The sequence below is a fragment of the Argopecten irradians genome, unplaced genomic scaffold (assembly GCF_041381155.1).
Source record: "Argopecten irradians isolate NY unplaced genomic scaffold, Ai_NY scaffold_0239, whole genome shotgun sequence".
NCBI lineage: Eukaryota > Metazoa > Mollusca > Bivalvia > Pectinida > Pectinidae > Argopecten > Argopecten irradians.
Genome location: NW_027187706.1, coordinates 2,674 through 26,936, shown reverse-complemented (window position 1 = coordinate 26,936; position 24,263 = coordinate 2,674). Strand labels below are relative to the sequence as shown.

The window sequence follows — 24,263 nt, the reverse complement described above, 5'->3', positions numbered from 1 at the left end:
AGGACAGATCTATAGCGGGCTACGGTAATTATTTTCTTCTACTGTTTCGATGAAATGCAGATACAAAAAAAATCTTTATTTCAAAGGTAAAATACTTCATAATTATCGGCCGCATGTTATCATTTAAATTTCACTCCGGAATTTCTATAGTTTGGGTGAAGTGCATACATATTCAGCGTCTAAGCACTGTTTTTTTTATATAATTAAGGCTTCATTACGAGGATACTATTGTTAAAGTCTCATACTGTGTTGACAGAAATAGCTGAATATTGGCTGAAGGCTATAGCGACGTATGCCTTGGATGATGAAACTCGTAGTAAGGGTATACCACCAATAATTCTTATTGGTTCTCATCTGGATAAGGTTTCACCCAACGTAAGTGTCTTAAGATTGTTATGGTTTAATACCTATGTTTCAGTCATTTCATGATTAGTGTCAGTGTTTCGTGTATAAAACCATACCACGATGTTATTATCGGCATAAAAAGATCTTTAAAATGCAGGTTTTGTCCGTTCAGCTTTTTATTGGGGATCCTAAACATTTGGCTATGTAGCAATTATACTGAACATTGTCTAGAAAGCTGGACTCATATATAATTAACATTTAGTGTTTGTTATTTCATTTAGGTTTTTGACGATTTTTTTAACTTTTATTTGAGCTTTCCGTAGAATATTTCACTTTTTTTTTCATTTTCAAATAAATATTGTTTCTTCAACCTCATATGATATACACTGTAAAACTAGATTATATTCCATTTTATTTCAATAGTTATTAAAAAAGCCATTCAGATAGAATTGGAAATATTTTCGACAGAAGGATTTTCTTTTACGCCGGAATATAACATCATATCTCATATATTACTAATTGGGCTATGAATAGACAACAATTATATCACACGTCAATCTGTTAACTTAGAGATAATATGAATTAATTTTTTATGTTATGATTTGTTATATATATATATATTGTAAACCTCTATATGTCATTTGGTTTTGTAATTAGAAAACAACACAGAACAAGATGTTTGCGAAGGTGTTGGACAATTTACAAACCAAACAACAACTACGATTGATAATGGAGGACCATGTACAGGAAATGTTCGCCATTGCAAATCTAAATGACTCAACAGCCAACAAAGATGTTTACGAGGCACTATGGCAGAAGATAATTGAAATTGCCCCTTTACAATCTCAGTGGAAAAGAACCGTCCCCGCTCGATGGATAGCGATGGAGCACGAACTCATCAGACTGAAGAATAAAGGATACACATTCTTCTGAAATATGAAGAATTACTCGATGTAAACAGCAAGAAGGCGGTGCCCTTGTTGGAGGAGGAAATACGAGATTTTCTCAGGTATCGTTTTACCGAATCATTTTTACATGCGTATCTAAAGTGTTTTGGTGCTTTATACATAACCTAAATATATCTTCTAAAATATTCTTCTCGTAAACGGAGGAAAAAAAAGACTAAATGCTTAAGAATTGCTTTGCAAATCGCAGCAAGTAGTCACTACAGGGAAAATGAGTTAGAAATAAGAATATGCATTGTAAGTAGCTATCTGAAAACATGAGTGAATTGTGTTAACGATGTCAATATTGCAGAAATTGTAGCGCTTAATATTAGTTTACATCAGCGAAAGAAGTTAGAAAACCAAGATCATTTAGATGGAGTTACAGTCTTTAATCCAATGAACTCTCTTTAAACCATTCCAACTTGGTTTCGTTTTCTATTACTTATTATGTTATTATCAAAAACTTTTTTGTTTAATCCCATAACAACCATGTGCGAATTTCTAGTGTTACGACATGTTCTAAGCACATATATGCTGGAATATATCATTAATAGCTCCGGTATCAATACAATAGCAATTTAATTGAATATTCTAATTTGAATCAGTAATTAACAATTTGACAACATAGTTTTTCTCATGTGCTTTTCAAAACCTAATGTGCATACCTTCAAAACGTAGACAAGCAATTCGTGTGATGTGCATTAAGAAACAATATGATTGTGAATTTTTGTCAATTTGCAACTTTAAGTCCTCTTGACAAGAACATGAGAAATAATTAACACTTTTTTATTGTCACAGTCACTTTAAATAAAAAAAGTAAGAGTTATAACCCTTTTGCCTTTTAAGCATGTATACAGTACTTAAAGCGTCTAACATTCCCCAAACGCATTTTGGTTTCGTTTGCGTTCTTTCAATTTTCGCTTTTCGTTTGCGTTCGCGCATCCGGGTTATTTTCGTTCGTTTGCGTTCGTGTGCGGTTCGTCAATCGGATATACTTTGTTTCGTTTTGAATGATATTTGATAGCTACACATGCGCTAGACAAAATGGAACCAATTGCCTGTGTAGTACAACGATACTATATTATTATCATAAAATAAGATCAATATCCAGCCAAAGTTATATTAACTTATGGGACACATCAAACATAATTATTCATAAAAATGATAGAATACATATTTTACCTTGTACCTAAGATAATTTTAGCTAATTCAGCAGATTAAATAGTTCTTTCGTCTACTGTATCAATATCACTATCTCAATTTAATTTCGTCAGATATTTGTAGAATACCAACTAACCGTTACGATACAATGAGCCAGGTAACACCTGGACCGTAACTCAGGTAAGACACATGTGATTTGCAGAGCCCCGGCCTAGCCGTTGCCGCTGGCGGCGATCAGGTGACACTAATAATATAATTAATTCCCAATCTCCACAGGGCTCTGAAAGTGGAGTTATTTGGATCTACCATTTTCTTACACAAATAAAACGTATGGTAATTAATACATTGTACATGTACCATATGTATTCTGCCAACTGTATGGTGATATCCATATATTCGTAATCGGGATATACACTTATAGTAAGGTAAACTATGTAGAGATTACACAACGGGCGGTTGTTGGGTATGGAATTTATTACGCATGAGTTATTAAAAGTTACAAAAGTTACGAGCTTTATAAAGTAACTTACGAGTGTGTAATAAATTCCATACCCAATAACCCCGAGAAGTGTAACCTGTTTCTACCACAATGAAATCATCTATAAGGAGGCCAAAAAATAACTAAATTTTCCGACATATGCAATTAAGGTGAGTAGTAATATGAAGCAAATAGGCACACATTGATATCAAAAAATCTGAATTGTTTTTAAATAATGTATTAATAACAAATCTTTTGAAATTAAACAACTATCCCATGCATTCTCGCTTACAAAACGTCTTCTTGAATCGAGATTTCAATAGGTACTTCAACAATAACCTAATCATTGTCGAACTACATTTTGAAATATTTACGGCACAGTGACATTTATTTCCCGCCAAATAATCATCAAACCATTGTAACCAAGTTAGAGCTTGGAGTTTATTCCGACGTCGTCACACATACATTTCAACAGCGGTTTGTTCTGCAAGCAGCGATCAGAATACATCAATATGACATCATTCGATAATTGATGTTTAAACTTTTAAAAAAGTTTAACCTCTCGACCAATCAAAAGACTGGACGGTGTTCTTCCACTAGTGGAATATCAATATATTTATCCAACACCTAGCACATCTATACGATGGCATGAGAGTGGAAAAAAACACGACGTATTGTGGTAGAAAGTGATTTTCGCCACGTGCATATTTACGGTCTGGTCCACACGTGTCTTTATATACACGTGTATGTACGTGTATATGCATATATATGCAAGGAAATGAGCATTGGCGAATGATTTAACAGCTTTATTAGAAAGATATACAGATATAGTATTGCATACTTTCCTCGTGAAAATATTGCCTAAAAATAAACATATATATATATAAGTATATATAGATATATTTTATTTATCTTTATAGTAGATGATTTCTGTTCATAAATATGTATTATGCCATTATGGACCTATTGTGAGGTTTATAATGGTGTCTTATATTAACCCCGTGTAGAATAAATAAAGACCAAGTGGTCGTAGTCACGTCAAGGTGATCATCAATTAAAATTCTACAATACAAAACAAATCCCACCTCGATAGAAACACACGGACACACGTCAAGGTAATTCCGTAGACGTCATAATCTGCCAACAACCGAACACATGGGACAGTGACACCAGAATCGGTGCACAATATCAGATTCGGGATTGATGATGACGTCACAATATGTGAATATTACACGTTGATTCTAAAAGATGGAAACATCGAGTCAATATGTCTTCACTAAATGATCGAAACATCGAGGTCGATATGCTAAATATTGTATCCTCCATGTGACAGTGTTTCAGCAAATGAGAAGTGGTCATAACAATCGGAAGCAGTATCTAAATATAGCCTGATAAAAATGCATATTGTTAAATTTTTTTTTGTTTCATAATTTGCCGCCGATGCGAGAATGATTCGATCTGTTTTATGATTATTGATACATTAATAATATAGATAATGTAAATATAAATAAATAAAAAAAAAATATGCTTATATGGATAACAATTGCTTCTATTGTTAATTAATAATTTCCCTCGTTTAATTATTTTATTTTTGCCAAGATGATTTGTGATGATTTCTTCAGTGTTTATGTATTATAACATAATTGTTGTATCTTAAAAAATGGTCTGATTCCTGTCCCTGCACCACCCGTCGTACAGCCAGAAGTAATCGTACATTATTACACGTAGAGTAATTTTTATAGTAGTTGAGAATTGTCTTACATTGTGTCCTATTTCATTTGAGCAGCAATCCGTATTACGTACGTTTATAGCGATTTTTTTTTTTTTTTTTTTTTTTTTTTTTTTTTGTGACCTGAGCCGTTTGAGTGATTTATTTTGCGAGGTAGTGCCGTTCGAGTTTTTCGAGTTGCCTGTGGGTATAAAACTATACATATATATAGACTGAATCCAGAAGGGTCACAATACCCCTGTTCGTTAACTTCGTCTAGTGCAAGGCGCGGAGGGGGCGCCCGCCGGCGACCCGGCGACCGGAGGCGGATTAAGTCACTCGATTACAATGAAAAAGTGCGCCGGTTGCGCGACCGGCGTACGCCGGATCAGCCAGTTTTGATTCACCGGCTAACACCGGCGCAAGATGGCGGAATAAAGGTTAGATATTTGTTGACGAAACTCTGTTTAAGCAAAACTCATTCCATTCAGACATAAATTCTCCAAATATTATGATTTTCTTGTTGTATTCATTAACGGACAGGAATTGAAACCTCTTTTGATACACACAGGTATGTAGATTTCAATTTATGAAGCGAATAAATCGAAAAGAGAGGTGAAGTATAGACTAAGATATATGTACCCCAGGCATTTGGCTCTATAGATATTTTTTTCTCTTTATAATGTGATATGTACGGTGTCACAGCATTATAAAGAACCAAATGCCTGCGCATGTACATTTTGTTAGTCTAATTAAAATAAAATTTGTTAAAGTCATGTATATAAAAATTGAAGGTTTTATTCCAAGTATATGAAATTTTAATGACTTCTCTTTGACAGTGTATCAATAACAATAAAAATATATTTATTGTTTATTCTGAGGTTTTACACTTTCGAACCCAACACATTATTTAAAGTTTTAATGAATCGTTTTTCGTCAAACAATTAAAAATGACATGTAATTCAGTGTAACATAAGGAAATAGTAATTTGTACATTGTAAATACATAATTCAGAAGAAATAATGCTCAAAAGTGAATATGATTGTACGGGCATTCTGTAAATTACTACAATTATATGTCAAGACATGAGAAAAAAACTCTACTGGTGACATGTAGTAAGAAATAAATTAATAAACTAGTTTACATAAAGTTGCAACATTGCTATACCAGGGTATCAATTTAAACCCATTTTATTAAGATAAATCATGCTTTACTAATCAGTGCTTCAGCGATCTCTGTAATTTAAGTTAGGAAAAAATAATGATTGGCGTGTGGCCAATTGCAACAATGCATGGACGACAAAAATACCCTGCCGAACTCACGTGACTGTGCGATTAAACGAGAAAATAAAATTTGTCGCACCGACAGTGTATTTTTGTTGCAGTGTCACTCCGCGCATTATTTCACTGTTTGCTTTTGAATTAATTTTCTTGTGTATGTGTAAAATTAAAATTAATAAGCTGTAATGCAAGCAAAATTATCAGGGTCATTGATTATATATTATATAATTCCTACAATACAAATTACAATGCACCCATACATTTGATACATCAAATCTAGCATTACAACAGGAACGCGCGAAAACGGAGCGATCGGGTTTTTGTGAGGGAGCCGACAATGGCCACATGGGCCGAAATATAGGCCACCAATATATGTTTTTTTATTTCATATGAAACTTCAACACAATAGATTAAATGCAGTATGATGCAATTTCTTATATTTGTTCTTTTAAAATAAAACAGCATACACGAGTATTTCATACAGAGTAGCATGCACGATGAAGACAAAATGGTATTGGGGGGGGGGGCATTTTTTCAAAAAATAGACATAAGTCCAGTCACGGTATCATATTGATATTCAAATTTTTTGTGATGAACTCTAATGATTTGTGTATTTTCTCAAAATTACAAAAGATTGAAGGCTTATAGAGAGCAACCAACTAAATGATTTTACATAGACCACAGTGTTAAACTTTGTTAAAGTTTTGTACTGTATTATTAAAACAAAGGAATATTAGTTAGCTGTTGTGTTCTATAATTAAAGTCTAGGTTCTCATATAACACTAAATGGAAAAAAAAAGTTTGGGTCCTTCTGCTCAAACTCCAACCAGGGTAGCTTTATTGAAATCGGGCGCATTTTGCACTAAAAAATCCTGAAATTCTAATGCTTTTACCTATTCATTATCAAAGTTGATATTTTGAACCTAAATCTTAATTTGAATTTCCAAATTCATATCATGGTTATCTAGGAATAATTACCTGTCAGAAAACATTTTTACTTTTGAAATTCATAATTAGCCAGCCAATCAGCGGCCGGGTTAAAATTCTATCCTGGGCTCAATCTTGTATACACAGGGGCCATTTCGAAGGTCTTTTTTTTATTTAGTTGGTTGATCCCTATAGCAGAAATTAAAATTCCAATACTCACCTATGATGTAAAAGTGTATGTCGCCTGTATGTCAAATCTGTAATATGAACTTAATCGGTCAAGTGGTTTGTCCAGGACAGGGCTTCACCTTCGGACAGTCACCCGGCGGAGTAATTCTGAAAACATGAAATATTGAACTTACACACTGTGTTGATCAATTGCAAATTATGTATTAAATATTGAAATAGTATTAATGTTGTTTAAGTTAATTATTGGTTACATCATTAAACTTTCTGAATATAATGAAAAAATAGGAAAAGTCCCCAGCCAAGGGGAGATAATCCATTACATAATCAGGTACCCCTATAATATAGAAAATGTCAAGATTTTGGAAGAAAACCAGATATACCAAACCTTTTACATATTTTAAATTGACCAGGAACATGGTTCTAGAGCCTTTTTGTTTAAAATAAACAAATTAAACAAAGATCAAACCTGTAATGAGCACAAAAGATGCATGTCTTTGTCCGTGACTGGAATCTGTGCAACCAACGTATATTTCCGGAAAATCTTGAATGACCCTGAAACACCATTAATATGTTTCATTAACAGAAAAAATATTCACAAAATGATATTTTTATCATTATAACATAAAATGCATACTTTTAATAAACTTATTTGCCCTAATATTACAATTAACCAGTACAATTATTTAAATTGGCTTACCTGAGATGAACATCCCCCCCAACCGCCCCCCTCCCCCCCCCCCCCCTTCCCACCAATTATACCTGGCAGGTATAAATACCACACCCAAACTAGACATTATGTAATACAATGTAATTGTCTCCCCTTACTGTTACCAATTTCAAATGTATAAGCTGTAACGTATGTTTTATACCTTTATGGCTTTCGGCACTCCATAATGTCAGAGACGACTGAACCCCCCCCCCCCCCCCCTCCCTCTTGATTTGACCGCTAATTCCTGGTTCACCTAAACCGGAACATGTATACAGTTCCGTGAACTAAATTCTGACAACTGAGGAGACCATGCACCGCGCACCCATGTGATCGTACCCATCTGATGTTAAACGCACATGTCACACGTTTATAGCCGTGCTAATTACCTGAATCTACGTTATATGTACCATTAACTTACTGGCCAATTCTAAATAAACTGCATGCATAGTCACAGTGACACGTATTATTCTAAAACTTGGCGGCTTACCTTTGTATCTATGGACTCACTCGGCTCCAGTGACTGACTCTTATACTTCCGGTTGCGTTCGCTATAGAGAGCAACCAACTAAATGATTTTACATAGACCACAGTGTTAAACTTTGTTAAAGTTTTGTACTGTATTATTAAAACAAAGGAATATTAGTTAGCTGTTGTGTTCTATAATTAAAGTCTAGGTTCTCATATAACACTAAATGGAAAAAAAAAGTTTGGGTCCTTCTGCTCAAACTCCAACCAGGGTAGCTTTATTGAAATCGGGCGCATTTTGCACTAAAAAATCCTGAAATTCTAATGCTTTTACCTATTCATTATCAAAGTTGATATTTTGAACCTAAATCTTAATTTGAATTTCCAAATTCATATCATGGTTATCTAGGAATAATTACCTGTCAGAAAACATTTTTACTTTTGAAATTCATAATTAGCCAGCCAATCAGCGGCCGGGTTAAAATTCTATCCTGGGCTCAATCTTGTATACACAGGGGCCATTTCGAAGGTCTTTTTTTTTATTTAGTTGGTTGATCCCTACAGTTTACAGAAACAGTCCTGCTCACACATATTGCCGAACTTTCCCGTAACGCATTCTGAAAAATAAACATCGGTAATATCTACATCATAATGTTTGTGTGTCAATGAAAAGCATTGAGACTTTTTGCACTCGTTTGATGCGAACTTCCATTCGGATAAATATTTCCTCTACAATATTTATACTGTAGAATATATTTACTCGTGTGTGCATATCGCCTACACGATGATATTAATTAGTTAAATAGTATCCCATAAAGAATATGATTTAACAATGGCATGTCTCATAGTTAGCGTCATTAACAGGGATAGAATATAAAACAGTTAGGAATGGACTCATTAAAAGTAACGTGACTATCCATTCTATATTTACCAGAACTTTCATACAAAAGGAAAATAGTCAATAATACGTATATAATATAAAACGTCTCCTCTTCTTAGTTGTCGGCCACGTAGCTTTTCACGAGACACCAATTTGCATGTTTAATCTTCCAGTCATTGTCTTTTGGCTACGTAAACTTACGGTAATTACCGGTAAATTCCGGATCTATATCTATTGGATATCCTACCTATACAGTGTCCAGTTGTCTTAGTGCACACTCTATCCTTACAGTTCACTGAACAAGCCTGGCCACACGAGCTGCCGTACGTCCCGGCAACGCATTCTTAAAACATAAAAAATCTAGTCAAATTCCCGGCAACACATTCTTAAAATCTTTACCAAATCCAAGTCAAAGTATTAACTAATTTGAAATAAAAAAAATGAAGGAATCACCAAATACTATAGTTGTTGTGGTTTATTGAACGTTCACAAATCCGTATTGCCGATTATTTTCGCGTTGATAAAGTTTTTGCGATCTCGCGGTACAATGGCGAAAATATGATTTGCGAAATATTGTAAATTATGCTCGTATATAATTCATATAAATCAGATCTAAAAAAAAATACATGCGCAAATAACCTTCTATACGCTTCAAATACAAATATGCTTAAACACAAAATTAAAATAATTTTTGAAATTAACAAGAACGGGCTTTTTTATTTATTTATTTCTATTAATTATTCTTATTTTTGTTGTATTTTTGTATTTTTCAAAAGTTTTCAAATTTTGTAACCATACATCGATGAAATTTAAAAACGAAAAGTGGCATCAATCAATCAATGTTTTTGATTTCACAATTATAAACAAAGCAGTATTTTAGTAATGCTATACTATACATTATTTGTTATAATTATTAAAATATTATAAAGGTGTTCTAATCACACATTTTTTTTATTCATGCATGAATGCATCCGTAGCGAGACCCCTATAGCTATCATGTATAGAGCGAAGAGACGGAAGAGGACAGGAGTTGAGTCGGTAACGTAGACAGTTGGGCCTAGTCATGGGACTATTCCAGGACCTCTTGCAACTGGGAGTGGAACTGACCATTCTATACCACCTGAGCTGCCGGTAGCAGCACCACCTCCTGTATTACAAGACCCGGGTACGTCCTTTTGTGTAATGTCAACCCCTATTGCAAGTGTTAATGATATGTTAGGCTTGCATGTATCTGTTTCAGTGAAGCATAAGATTACAAATGAGAGATTTCCATCAGGCTCATAGTATATATCTAGTTGATAAGGAGCTTCTTATCAAACCAAAAATCAATATCGTAAGATGTCCGACATCAGTAAATGGACAGATGCATTCATTATATATATCAGCATTTATACAGCAGTGCACCCAGAACAGTTGCATGGGTTGTTAAAACACATGCAGGTACTTCGCCTGGGGGCTCAGAGATGTGGTGGCCTGGACTGGATCAAATATAATAAGAAATATAGGTTAAGAAAAGCTCTTAATGCAGGTCCCCCTACCTCAGTCACAAAATAAAAATTCTTACGCCCTAAAATGTTTCGACTACATTTATAAAGGGAATTGTACACGTCCACACTGTAGCTACTCTCACAAATGTATTACGTGTAGTGGGGGCATGCTAGTATGAATTGTGTTAAAATGAATACAGACAACCCATACTCTTTCCGAAAACAAAACAACTATACAAAACAGCAAAGACAGGTGGGAAACAAGCAAGAATCACAAACAGGTGTGGACATTAGGAAAGAAACCAATAAAAATCACAGCTCTTAGTTACTGGGTGGCTAAGTACCCACAGGTAGCAGTAGGGACACAGCTTCTTGGGTTTTTTAAAAATGGTTTTAGAATTCAATATCTAGACTCATGCATCCCGAGAGAATCCAGATAATTGAAATCGACCTCAAAATATCCAACACATACATATCAGAAAATATTGCAGGAAGAAGAATAAGGTAGAGACGTAGGTTTCTTTTGAAGAAAAATCAATGGCACAGTGGATATAGGGTCCCCTATTGGTTTAGTTCCCAAAAAGATGCAAATTGGAGGTTAATTACTCACCTTTCATGGCCTTCAGATAAAAGTATGAATAGAAATATTGATCCTGATACAGTTTCTGTTAAATACTCGACATTTGATAAAGTAGTTTAAATGATAGCAGAGTTGGGAAACGGGACTTTGTTGGGGAAAATGGATATTAAATCTGCATTCCGTCTCCTCCAATTCATTCGGCGGATTTTTTCCATTACTAGGATTTAAGTTTCAAGACATGTACTTTGTTATAAGCGTTTATCCATGGGTTGCTGAATTTCATGTAGTCTATTGTAAAACGTTTTCAACAATGGATAGGTAAGGAGAAGTTCAGTGAGCAAAGTCTAGATCAGTATTTGGACGATTTTATATTTGCTAGAAAAGAACAATGTAATGCATGTGCTAGGCTCATGTCTTCTTTCGAGAAACGTGCAATGAAATGTGTATACCCATAGCTGAGAATAAACCAGAAGGTACAACTACAGTTTTGGTGTTTTTGGGTCTTGAAATTGACACTTTTAAAATGGTAGTCAGGGTACCTTAGGCGAGAGTGGTATCCCTCAGGTCAGAAATCGTGAAAGTGTTGGAAAGTAAAACTACAGGACTTACAGTCTCCGGCTGAGATTTTTTCTTTTTGTGCAAACGTTATACCAATAGCTAGGACCTTTAAACGGCTATGTTTGATGCAATGACATGCATATATAACCCCTTTTATAAAGTAAGAATATCTGAGGAAATTAGAGCAGACTTAAAAAATGTGGTTGCTATTTTTGAAAGATTTTAATAGGTCCTGTTACTTTGCAGAGAGTTCTTGGCACATTAAATTAATGTCGATTTAGGTCTGCATATAGGTAGGGCAGGGAATTGTCAATTAGTTTGTGGTGCCTGTTGAGGAAGTTATTGGATAGTTTTCAGGTGGCCCAGTGATTGGCAGGGAAGATCCACCACGTGAGACATAACTTTCTTAGAATTGGTGCCAATAGTTTGAATTGGTGCCAATAATTTTCGGCAATGGAATTTGGGCTTTAACTTTGATACAGAAATGTGGTTAAAATATATACTCTTCCATTTAAGGTAACAAAACATTCCAAATTGATATGGTTTCAAGTCAGAACTATTCATCATATATTAGTTACTAATACCTTCCTGTATAAGATAGGAATAAATCCTAGTCCTATGTGTACTTTATGTAATACAGAAAGGGAGACAATTATACATTGCCTATGGGAATGCAAAGAGGTGCAAACTCTGCTTCAAAATTTTGAAACTTTATTAGATTTATTGTTTATTCCCTTTGCATATAATAAAGATTCATTTCTTTTTGGAATAGTTTTACAAAATTGTAGCTCTGTTGACAATGAAATTTTGATAATTATGAAACATTACATTTATAAAACCAGATGTCTTAGCAACTCTTTAAATATCAATGCTCTTATTACTGTAATTAAGGATGAGTTTTTAGTCAAAGTGACCATATTAAAAAGCAATTTGAAATAGGCTGGAGGAAATGGAAACCTTTATTGGACCTTTAAGTATATACCTTTACCCTAGTCTTTCACTTAGTCTTTTACTACTGCTAACTTACTTTAATTTTCTTTTTTATCTTTGGTTGGGGTTTATAAAGCTGATCAGCACAATGATTGTTCAAAACAATTTTTTATTTTTTTTTATTTTTTATTTATTTAGTATAATATAATTAAACTGTGATATACGTGTATGTGTAACGGTACCTCCTCCTCCCTCTTCTTTCTTCTTCCTTCTTATCTTTCTTCTTTAGTATGTCTGTCTGTCTGTCTCTGTTTGTCTGTCTGTCTGTATGTATGTGAGTGTATGGGTGTGTGTGTGTGTGTGAGAGAGAGAGAGAGAGTGAGAGCATGCATATATGTGCGTTATGGTTGGCTATTAATGGCTAATATATGTTTTTATGGATGTATCATAACATAAAACTTGATGTTTTAAGTATTGTGAATGAGTGCGTATGCAAGTGTTTGTGTGTTAGTGTCCATTTATATATACTGTATAAAATATTTGAAAATGAAAAATTAAAAAAAAAAATCGGCAGTCCAAGTTTGATCTTATGAGTTTAGGTCTAAGAAAATATTTTTTAATGTTGACAATATTAGCTTGTAACTATAGTTTACTATACTGAATAACAAAACACCAAAGACACATTAAGTAATGCGATATATTGCATATATAGGTTTGTTAAAGGCACTCTACAGTTCAAACTTTGATTGGTTTGAGGTTTAATTGCAAGCTAGGTGGTCATGGCGATCTTACTCAACAATTTATTGTTAAAAAAACTGTTGTAGGGAATTAGGAGAGAAAGTGATGAAGGTGGTGACAACAGGTTACCTATAACAGTAGACCTTTTGGTTAGCATTATTAAGGTACTTCCCATTATTTGTAGCTCTCAGTATATTCATTAGCATTTTATTTCCCGGTAGGTGAAATCACAGTCAATAGTAAACACATGCCTTTCAGGGTTATCACTTCAAGAAAATGCTGCTACAATACACCTATCTTCAAAAACTGATCAATATAGAAAAGGTAATACCATCGAGCTACCAAGTAACGATGCCATTTATTGTCCAGTCGGTAATCTTCGCAGATATATCGCAGTTCGAACTAGAGTTCAGGGTCCATTACTAAGTCATTTTGGTGGTAGAGACTTGACAATAAATCAATTTTCTAGTGTCCTTACAAAAGCATTCACTCTTAGGTTATAATAGCAGGTACTGCAAAGCACATTCCTTCAGGATTGGTGCAACCATAATTGCATCCCTATCTAATATGTATACTGAAGCTAATATGGATTGTGGTAGGTGGAAATCAAGTACTTACTAGAGTTACATACGAATATCAACTCAAAAATTAGTTTCCAAACGCTAGTTCTCCTCTCTCCTTTGAGGAATGATATTTTCCTCAACACCTTGCAAGTTGCATTAGAAAGCTTCCGAACGACAAGAAATACATTCTTACCAAATAATTAAGTCAGCTATGCTATGAATGATGAAGGCATTTTTGGTCACAGCATTGTACCGTGAAATGTGTCGTTATCTCATTTGGTTTTCGTTTGGCTGTGAACATGCTACCTTTGGTGCACGTTCCTTTGGCAGATTTCGCGGTACATATTAATGATTTATATTGATTGATTGGCATCATATTGATTATATATGCTGTATTATATTGACGTGAATCAGTTTATATCTGTTTCCCAGTATCACTGATCATTATTGACATCTGATTGATTGAATTTATTGTTAAATTGATTGAGGATGGTTTCCCAGAAAAATCAAAGAGACACAATTCAGTGAAGCAAATTAAAACACCCAACTATGATTTAAAATTATTAAATAAAACGATTCCTTATGAGAACTGAAAAAATGTGTTTTTTCGCTTGTACCTTTTCAAAATTTAAAGATTTACTTACACTAGTTTGATAAACATGATAAATGATAGTGACTTATTACAGATCATGATGAAAACAGATAATTTGTAAGAATTTAATCACTTTCATTGACGAAAATCTAAAATTCTAATTTTATCAATATAAATAGAAAAATAAATAAAAATGTTCGAAAATAAAGATGAATAATAGTTTGCTTACCGTTGCAGTTCCCTGTTTCTTTCTGACAAAGCTTGTCTTTACAATTGGCGGAGCAGTACTGTTCACATTTATGTCCGTACGTCTGAGGAACACAATCTGTAAAGAAACTATTACTAATATACAAATACATGCTACGGTAGCTTAGGAATCACACTCTGTGTCAATGTTTCGGTACTATATAGTAGTAATTGATGTATTCACCGTCTACACCTTCGTTATGGAATTGACCTCATTATCAAGAAATGGTCTGCAACATGAAAATTATATCTATACATATAGTTATAAAGATTTCTAATATCAACATGAGTATGAGGAAATTATGTTATTTCCATATCATTATTTTTTCCTTTTTTTCATGTTTAATCTGGCATTCTGATTTGCCAATTCTGTTTTTTTTTAAATTGCTATGAAAAATGGAATTGTACTTGTAAACATATTTTTTTCAAGTAGTCTGGAAAATTAATTAAAAGCATTGCTACGTAGATTCACACAGTATGCAAATCGCTATGAAAAAAACCGAAAAGGGCGCAAAATCCTGATATTATCGTGGCTTTACAATAGACACTGTTGATGCCAAAACATTACGTATAGTTTCCCGCGCCGGGACGCATAATTTCAAGCGCTATGATCATTTCATATCATTTCACAACCACCAAAAAACTTAATACCTCGAAAAATTGTCCGAGGGGAGGGCTACTATACCTGTTGCCCAATCCCAATTGTAATATTAAATAAAATATTCTGAAATGAAAATGAAAATTGTTCAAAACCGTAAAAAACCTCTTTAGATCGTGAAACTGAATAAAGAATCCGGTGCCAGCACCGTAATCGTTATTCGGTTTTCAATTTTGAATAACTATACCGGTGCCAGCACCCTATTCGTTATTCAGTAAACCTTATTTACAGAAATGTACATAGACATCATTTGAAGACTTGAAAATCATAAACACCTCCTAAGATCGTTTTTCGTTATTAAGTTTGACTTTTTGTCAATAACGAAACCAGTGCAAGCACCGTACTCGTTATTCAAACTCAAAACAATTTATCGAGGATTTTAGTTTCATTGAAGTAGTGAAATCTTTATCTGTTTTATTTTTATGTTTTGAAATTACTCTCTATTTGCTGATTGTTTAATAACAAATAAGGTGCTGGCACCGGATTCGTGAATCATGAATCCGGTCCTAACTTCACGTTGCCTTGGTGGTTAAGCTCACCGTTTTGTCTATACAATTTGATAATGGCTGCGTCCATGTTATCGATGGTAATATAAGAATAACATGTTTCGTGATAATCTCAAGATCTTCGGAACTATCCCTAGATTATCAATTATGTGCAGGTACAATTATTAACAGTATGTAGTAAGATTACGAAAGTTATTTTTGTATTACATAATATTACACAAATCCTCTTTGATTAATGTTGAAACGAGACTTCAACGAGACTGAAACCTCACCAGAGCAGATTCTGAACGCCGTACTTTTAAGGAAGACAATCTAGAAAGTATTTTCAAGAACGCTATGATATTACTTGACTTATCCAGAGTCTACAATTGTTTAATGTAATTGATCTGATAATAAAGAACTAGTATGTAATATACATAGAGGAACTTACATGAGTGGCTAGGTAATATGAAAATTAAACTAGTTCAATAACTTGACACGAGTCCTTATGCGATATTTATGACATGACCGTATAACATGTCTGAACGGGTAAGTTATGGATAAAAAGCAAAATATGCATATATGAAGAATCCCTTAACAAAGCAGTACATAACTTTAAAGGGAAATATGGATATTTCCTAACTTAAAAAATATAGTAATTTCCATAGATCAGCTCACCAGTACAGTCCCCGGATACTTTCTCACACAACATGTCCTTACAGTTGCCTGGGCAATCTTGGTCACATGTATCACCAAACTTTCCAGCAACACATTCTGAGGAAATATTTTATCACAGAGATCTGCCATTAGTTTTTTGGAAATTAAATGGACACAATTCAGTGAAGCAAATTCTCACACATAACCACGATTTAAAATTATTAAATAAAACGATTCCTTATGAAAATTGAAAATATTTGGGTTTTTTTCGCTCGTGTCTCTTGATAATTTAAATATTTACTAACACGAGTTTGATATAAACATGATAAACAATAGCGATTTGTTGGGAAACCGCTATCTATGTTTAAGATTATGATGAAAACAGATAATATGTAAGCATTTAATCACTATTCATATACCAAAATCTAAACTATACAGTGACTGTGTAAAGAACAAATCCAAATTTTATCAATATCAATAGAAAAATAAATAAAAATATCCGAAAATTAACATGAATAATATTTTGCTTACCATTGCAGTTTCCTGTTTCCTTCTCACAAAGCTTGTCTTTACAATTGGTGGAGCAGTTCTGTTCACATTTAGCGCCGTACGTCTGAGGAATACAACCTGTAAAGATATTAATGTAAAGATACAAATGTTAACTTACTATAGAGTACCACACTCTGTGTCAATGTTTCGGTACTCTATAGCAGTAATTAATGTATTCACCGTCTACACCTTCTTGATGGAATTGACCTCATTATCAAGGAATGGTCTGCAACATGAAAATTATATATATGCATATAAGTATAAAGATTTCTAATATAAACACGAGTATGAGGAAATAAAGTTATTTCCATATCATTATTTTTTTCTTTTTTTCATGTTTAATCTGGCATTCTGATTTGCCAATTCTGTTTTTTTTTCAAATTGCTATGAAAAATGGAATTGTACTTGTAAACATATTTTTTTTATATCAAGTAGTCTGGAAAATTTATTAAAAGCATTGCTACGTAGATTCACACAGTATGCAAATCGCTATGAAAAAAAACCGGAAAGGGCGCAAAATCCTGATATTATCGTGGCTTTACAATAGACACTGTTGGTGCCAAAACATTACGTATAGTTTCCCGCGCCGGGACGCATAATTTCAAGCGCCGTGATCATTTCATATAATTTCACACCCACAAAAAAACTTAATACCTCGAAAAAATTTCCGAGGGGAGGGCTACTATACCTGTTGCCCAATCCCAATTGTAATATTAAATAAAATATTCTGAAATGAAAATGAAAATTGTTCAAAACCGTAAAAAACCTCTTTAGATCGTGAAACTGAATAAAGAATCCGGTGCCAGCACCGTAATCGTTATTCGGTTTTCAATTTTGAATAACTATACCGGTGCCAGCACCCTATTCGTTATTCAGTAAACCTTATTTACAGAAATGTACATAGACATCATTTGAAGACTTGAAAATCATAAACACCTCCTAAGATCGTTTTTCGTTATTAAGTTTGACTTTTTGTCAATAACGAAACCAGTGCAAGCACCGTACTCGTTATTCAAACTCAAAACAATTTATCGAGGATTTTAGTTTCATTGAAGTAGTGAAATCTTTATCTGTTTTATTTTTATGTTTTGAAATTACTCTCTATTTGCTGATTGTTTAATAACAAATAAGGTGCTGGCACCGGATTCGTGAATCATGAATCCGGTCCTAACTTCACGTTGCCTTGGTGGTTAAGCTCACCGTTTTGTCTATACAATTTGATAATGGCTGCGTCCATGTTATCGATGGTAATATAAGAATAACATGTTTCGTGATAATTTCAACATCTTCGGAACTATCCCTAGATTATCAATTATGTGCAGGTACAATTATTAACAGTATGTAGTAAGATTACGAAAGTTATTTTTGTATTACATAATATTATACAAATCCTCTTTGATTAATGTTGAAACGAGACTTCAACGAGACTGAAACCTCACCAGAGCAGATTCTGACTTTTAAGGAAGACAATCTAGAAAGTATTTTCAAGAACGCTATGATATTACTTATCCAGAGTCTACAATTGTTTAATGTAATTGATCTGATAATAAAGAACAAGTATGTAATATACATAGAGGAACTTACATGAGTGGCTAGGTAATATGAAAATTAAACTAGTTCAATAACTTGACACGAGTCCTTATGCGATATTTATGACATGACCGTATAACATGTCTGAACGGGTAAGTTATGGATAAAAAGCAAAATATGCATTTATGAAGAATCCCTTAACAAAGCAGTACATATCTTTAAAGGGAAATATGGATATTTGCTAACTTAAAAAATAGTAATTTCCATAGATCAGCTCACCAGTACAGTCCCCGGATACTTTCTCACACAACATGTCCCTACAGTTGCCTGGGCAATCTTGGTCACATGTATCACCAAACTTTCCAGCAACACATTCTGAGGAAATATTTTATCACAGAGATCTGCCATTAGTTTTTTGGAAATTAAATGGACACAATTCAGTGAAGCAAATTCTCACACATAACCAAGATTTAAAATTATTAAATAAAACGGTTCCTTATGAAAATTGAAAATATTGGGTTTTTTTCGCTCGTGTCTTTTGATAATTTAAATATTTACTAACACGAGTTTGATATAAACATGATAAACAATAGCGATTTGTTGGGAAACCGCTATCTATGTTTAAGATTATGATGAAAACAGATAATATGTAAGCATTTAATCACTATTCATATACCAAAATCTAAACTATACAGTGACTGTGTAAAGAACAAATCCAAATTTTATCAATATTAATAGAAAAATAAATAAAAATATCCGAAAATAAACATGAATAATATTTTGCTTACCATTGCAGTTTCCGGTTTCCTTCTCACAAAGCTTGTTTTTACAATTGGCGGAGCAGTTCTGTTCACATTTAGTGCCGTACGTCTGAGGAATACAGCCTGTAAAGATATTAATTTAAAGATACAAATGGTAACTTTGGTACCACACTCTGTGTCAATGTTTCGGTACTCTATAGTAGTAATTGATGTATTCACCGTCTACACCTTCGTTATGGAATTGACCTCATTATCAAGGAATGGTCTGCAACATGAAAATTATATATATGCATATAAGTATAAAGATTTCTAATATAAACACGAGTATGAAGAAATAAAGTTACATAAATTTTGTTATTTCCATACCATTATTTTTTCTTTATTTTCATGCTAAATCTGGCATTCTGATTTTCCGATTCTTATTGTATCAAACCGCTTTAATAAATAAATAAATAAACCGAGAATTGCGCCAAATCCTGACTTGATCGTAACATAACAATAGGAAATGTTGGTGCCAAAACGTTACGTATAGTTTCCCGCGCCGGGACGCATAATTTCAAGCGCTATGATCATTTCATATCATTTCACAACCACCAAAAAACTTAATACCTCGAAAAATTGTCAGTTTTCAATTTTGAATTATTATACCGGTGCCAGCGCGCTATTAGTTGTATAGTAAACCTTACTTACATAGACATCATTTCAAGACTTGAAAACCATAAAACACCTCCTTAGATCGTTTTTCGTTATTGAGATTGAAAGCACCGTATTCGTTTTTCGGTTTCCACTTTTGATCAACTAAACCGGTGCCAGCACCTTGTTCGTTATTCAGCAAAACTGACATAGACGTCATTTAAACACTTGAAAGTCGTTAAACACCACCTCCTTAGATCGTTTTTCTTGCCAGCACCGTATTCGTTATTCCAAAAATGAAGAATCTAGTTTTTTGATGTTGGGAAATTTTGATATGTTTTTTTTAATAGTATCACCAGAACAAATGTGTTTTAGTTCTTTTCCGGGGATACACATTTACCAACTTAAACCCACAGTACAGAAACATTAACGTTGCGTATCAATTAAGAAAAATAATTTCTTGAAATATCAATGGAATCGTACGTGTAAACGTATTTTGTTTTATCAAGTAGTCTGGAAAATTAATTATAAGCATTGCTACGTGGATTCACACAGTTTACAAACAAAATTTCTTACATACCCCGATGAGATTAAAAAATAGTGACATCAATGCTTAAATAACGGCTCACCAATACAGTCCCCGGATACTTTCTCACACAACATGTCCTGACAATTGCTTGGACAATCTTGTTCACATGTATCACCAAACTTTCCAGCAACACAATCTGAGGAAATATTTTATCATCGAGTATTATTGAAATGAAAACAAAGTTTTGTGCATTATTATACGACACTCAAGACGTATTTGATTTGATTTTGGTAACATGTTGTAACAATGCCAACATCACGAATGTCCAACTTATAAATAATAAGATATTTCATGGCATATTTATAATGAATTAAAAGAATGTCATTTGATAGACTGACGTAAACTAATAACGGGGATTGTCCAACTTTACGTTGCTTGTTAAACTAAATGGGATAATTACTTACTATGGCAGTTCCCAGTTTCCTTTTCACAAAGCCTGCCTTGACAACTGACAGAACAGTTAAGTTCACATTGAATGCCGTACTTCTGAGGAACACAATCTTTGAAATGGAAAGTAAATTAATGATAAAAAACATTGATTAAAAATATTGCTTTTCAATAGACGGTGTTATGGTAAAAAGAAGTAGAGTTGCCTCCCTTTGAAGGTCCCAGAGTACTTTTTGGCGTACGTGACTAATCATGGGAATAGAAGTTGCGTACGTGACAAGTTGGTACAATTTTGTATGATTAGAGTGCTCCCCCTTGTTATGCTTCATTCTGAGCACTTCCTTTATAAGTTCAAGACCACGAGGGTTGCCGGTGAGTTTTGTCTGTACTCGGTTTGTCATAAAACCATTTAAAAAATTATATTCACAACAAACATTTTAACATTTTTTAACAGCACATAAGGCTGTACATTACATTTACATGTTTACTGGTCATGCATGTCCAGCATTACCGGATTTTTTGACAGCAGCAATTTTTTGACAGCAGCAACGGACAGGTAACAGGTTCGATTAATTGGCATTTATAAAAGCGAGTTACATGATGCCTAAGGGCATTTCTGTTTTAGTACTAATAATGATTTCAGCTAGGTTTGTTATTAATAATAAATTCTTGTTATTGGGTAACATTTTTGTTTATTTTTCCAGATCATGATTGTCAGTATTCATTATATATTTCATAGCTAATTATTTAGTTTTGTATATATACATATACATGTAGGCTGCTAAGACATAGATACAATGGGTATAAGTGTGTCCATATTTGTCCTGATACTGGTGACTCAGATATATTGGTCTTAATTAGTTTATCGAGTATGTAAACCTACAGTCAATAGTGAATAGTTAGTAATAACAGCGATATTATGATTATGTTCCATAGAATTGTCACTAATTAAGTTTTAATTTTCTTTTCTGAGAAATATTCGTGAATTTGGGATGCCGAAGGGAAAGTAACAGCCGCCATCTGGCCAGACGTTACGTCTACGTCAACAGATCTAGAGCCGGTTCATGACCCTATAGCTACTCAGCAGGATGTTGCCCCTCGCTCACAGGAAGAAGCTGCAGGTATAGAAAACACAATCAGGCCGATTCAGAGCATTCACACTATTATAGGGGTCAATCTCTCTGACTCCCTTAAGCAAAAAATTATCTCTGGCCAATTTGTTGACCTGGCTGCCCTGCTGCACAATAATATTAACCCCATACAGGAGCACAAAGTAACTATTGATAAAAATGGGGAGCTCAGTATGAAACCGAAACTGCAGGAGAAAATATATACAATTGAGAGATGGTCTGATGCATTTTTGGTTTTCATGTCAATTTATGGATCAGCTCATCCATCAAAAGTATTAGATCTCATAAAATACATGCACACTATCCGCCTCGGGGCAGCTAGGTCGGCAGGTTGGAGAATGTATGATGAACAATATAGACTTAAGAAAGCTTTACAACCAGAGAGTTCATGGTCAGAGATAGATAGCGAGTTTCGGCTTGTCTATATGAGCGGTCACACCAATACACCTGCAGCATCTGTTCCTAGATCAGGTGTACAGGTACCTAGTTCAAAGGGAGGTAAATGTTATGAGTTCAATCACAAGGGTTCCTGTTTTAAACATCCATGTTCATACCTCCATGCTTGCATGAGGTGTTCGGGGAATCATGCTTTGTTCAATTGTCCGTTGCATAGACAACTTGGGAGCCAAGACTTAGCCCTTCGCTTTCCTGTCCAAAATCAGCAACGCATGTCAAACCATACCTCCCATCAATTCCAATATGCGAGAGCTCCCTTTCCAAGGTCAAGAGAGGCAACAGGGGGACGATTTATGGGCCCTAGGCAAATCACTAATTAACACTGCAGTTTTAATTTCTTACTTAAAGGAATATTCAGACACGCATATAGCAAATATTTTGTCAGAGGGTTTTACGAAAGGGTTTCGTTTAAACTACATAGGGCCACGAATTCCAACTAGTTGTAGAAATCTCATTTCAGCATATGATCATCCAAAAGAGCTTTTGGAAAAAAATTAAGAAGGAGATTGATTTAGGTAGAGTTGTTGGCCCTTTTGTCTGTAGACCTATCTCAAATTTAAGGCTATCACCAGTTGGAGTTGTTCCTAAGTCTGATGGGTCATGGAGGCTTATAACTCATCTTTCTTACCCTAAGGATACAAGTGTAAACGACTTCATAGAGTCAGATTATTGCTCAGTCCAATATAACTCCTTTGATGAGGTTCTTGAGATGATAAGTAATTTAGGTAGGGGTGCATTGTTAGCAAAAGTTGATGTGAAGAGTGCATTTAGACTGCTTCCAATTTACCCAGGTGATTTTGACTTGCTTGGGTTTCAAGTTGAGGGAAAGTTTTATGCTGATAAATGCCTTCCAATGGGGTGCTCTGCATCCTGCAACCTATTTGAAAAAATTGCAACTTTTTTACAATGGTTGATAGAGAGAGAGGAAATCAAGTCTGCAGTCACTATCCCATTATTTAGATGATTTTATTTTTGCTGGAAGGAATGACAATGATGACTGTAAAAAACTCATGGTTTGTTTTGAAAACATTTCAAAGGAGTTGAGTTTACCGTTAGCTGAAGAAAAAACAGTTGGCCCAGTTAAGTGTTTTTAGGTTTTGAAATTGACACCGTAGAAATGGTTATACGTATACCTCGTCCAAAGATTGAAGAACTTCTAAGCCTTTTGTTTGAATATCTTGGTAAGCAGAAAATAACCCAGAGGAATCTAGAGTCATTGGTAGGAAAATTGAGTTTTTTCTGCAAAGCTGTTCGCCCAGGTAGGGCATACCTGCGTAGGTTCTATGATGCCCTGGTCAAGGTAAAAACAAAACAAAAAACCTCACCACTTTATTGAATTGTCTGAGGAGTTAAGAGATGATATGGCAATGTGGAAACGTTTCTTGGTCAGTTTTCCAGGCCAAGTATATTTCTCTCGGGCATTATGGTCAGATAGCAGTGTGTTACTGTTATTCACCGATAACACAGGGCCATGCGAGTTAGGTTGTGGTGCATATTTTGAGGGTAGGTGGGCATACTTTGCTTGGCCCAGGGACTGGGTTCATGAAAGCATTATAAGGGATATTACATTTCTCGAGTTGGTTCCAGTTATAATGGCATTGTCATTGTGGGGTACCCTGTTGATTAACAAAAAGATTAAGTTTAA

At 34.2% G+C, this 24,263-nt stretch overlaps 2 protein-coding genes and 1 pseudogene across 2 annotated transcripts; 2 read left to right on the top strand and 1 right to left on the bottom strand.

Annotated features, from left to right (window-relative positions):
• LOC138312186 (probable serine/threonine-protein kinase qkgA) lies at positions 1–3,124 on the top strand (the record flags this gene model as incomplete). The annotated part of the gene is given in 3 exon segments (XM_069253190.1): positions 1–24; positions 257–375; positions 1,003–3,124. Coding segments are annotated over 3 exon segments (419 nt in total), but the record flags the coding sequence as incomplete, so codon positions are not given.
• Positions 3,125–8,008: 4,884 nt separating this feature from the next.
• LOC138312187 (scavenger receptor class F member 1-like) lies at positions 8,009–21,153 on the bottom strand. Its single transcript, XM_069253191.1, has 9 exons — positions 21,050–21,153; positions 20,686–20,781; positions 19,451–19,546; positions 18,942–19,037; positions 17,115–17,210; positions 16,605–16,700; positions 14,767–14,862; positions 9,337–9,432; positions 8,009–8,826 (listed from the first exon to the last, which is right to left on the bottom strand). Exons 2-9 carry the CDS (start codon positions 20,717–20,719, stop codon positions 8,768–8,770), a joined length of 669 nt encoding a protein of 222 aa, XP_069109292.1. The 5' UTR covers positions 20,720–20,781; positions 21,050–21,153; the 3' UTR covers positions 8,009–8,767.
• LOC138312188 (uncharacterized) lies at positions 10,272–10,946 on the top strand (annotated as a pseudogene).
• Positions 21,154–24,263: the final 3,110 nt, after the last annotated feature.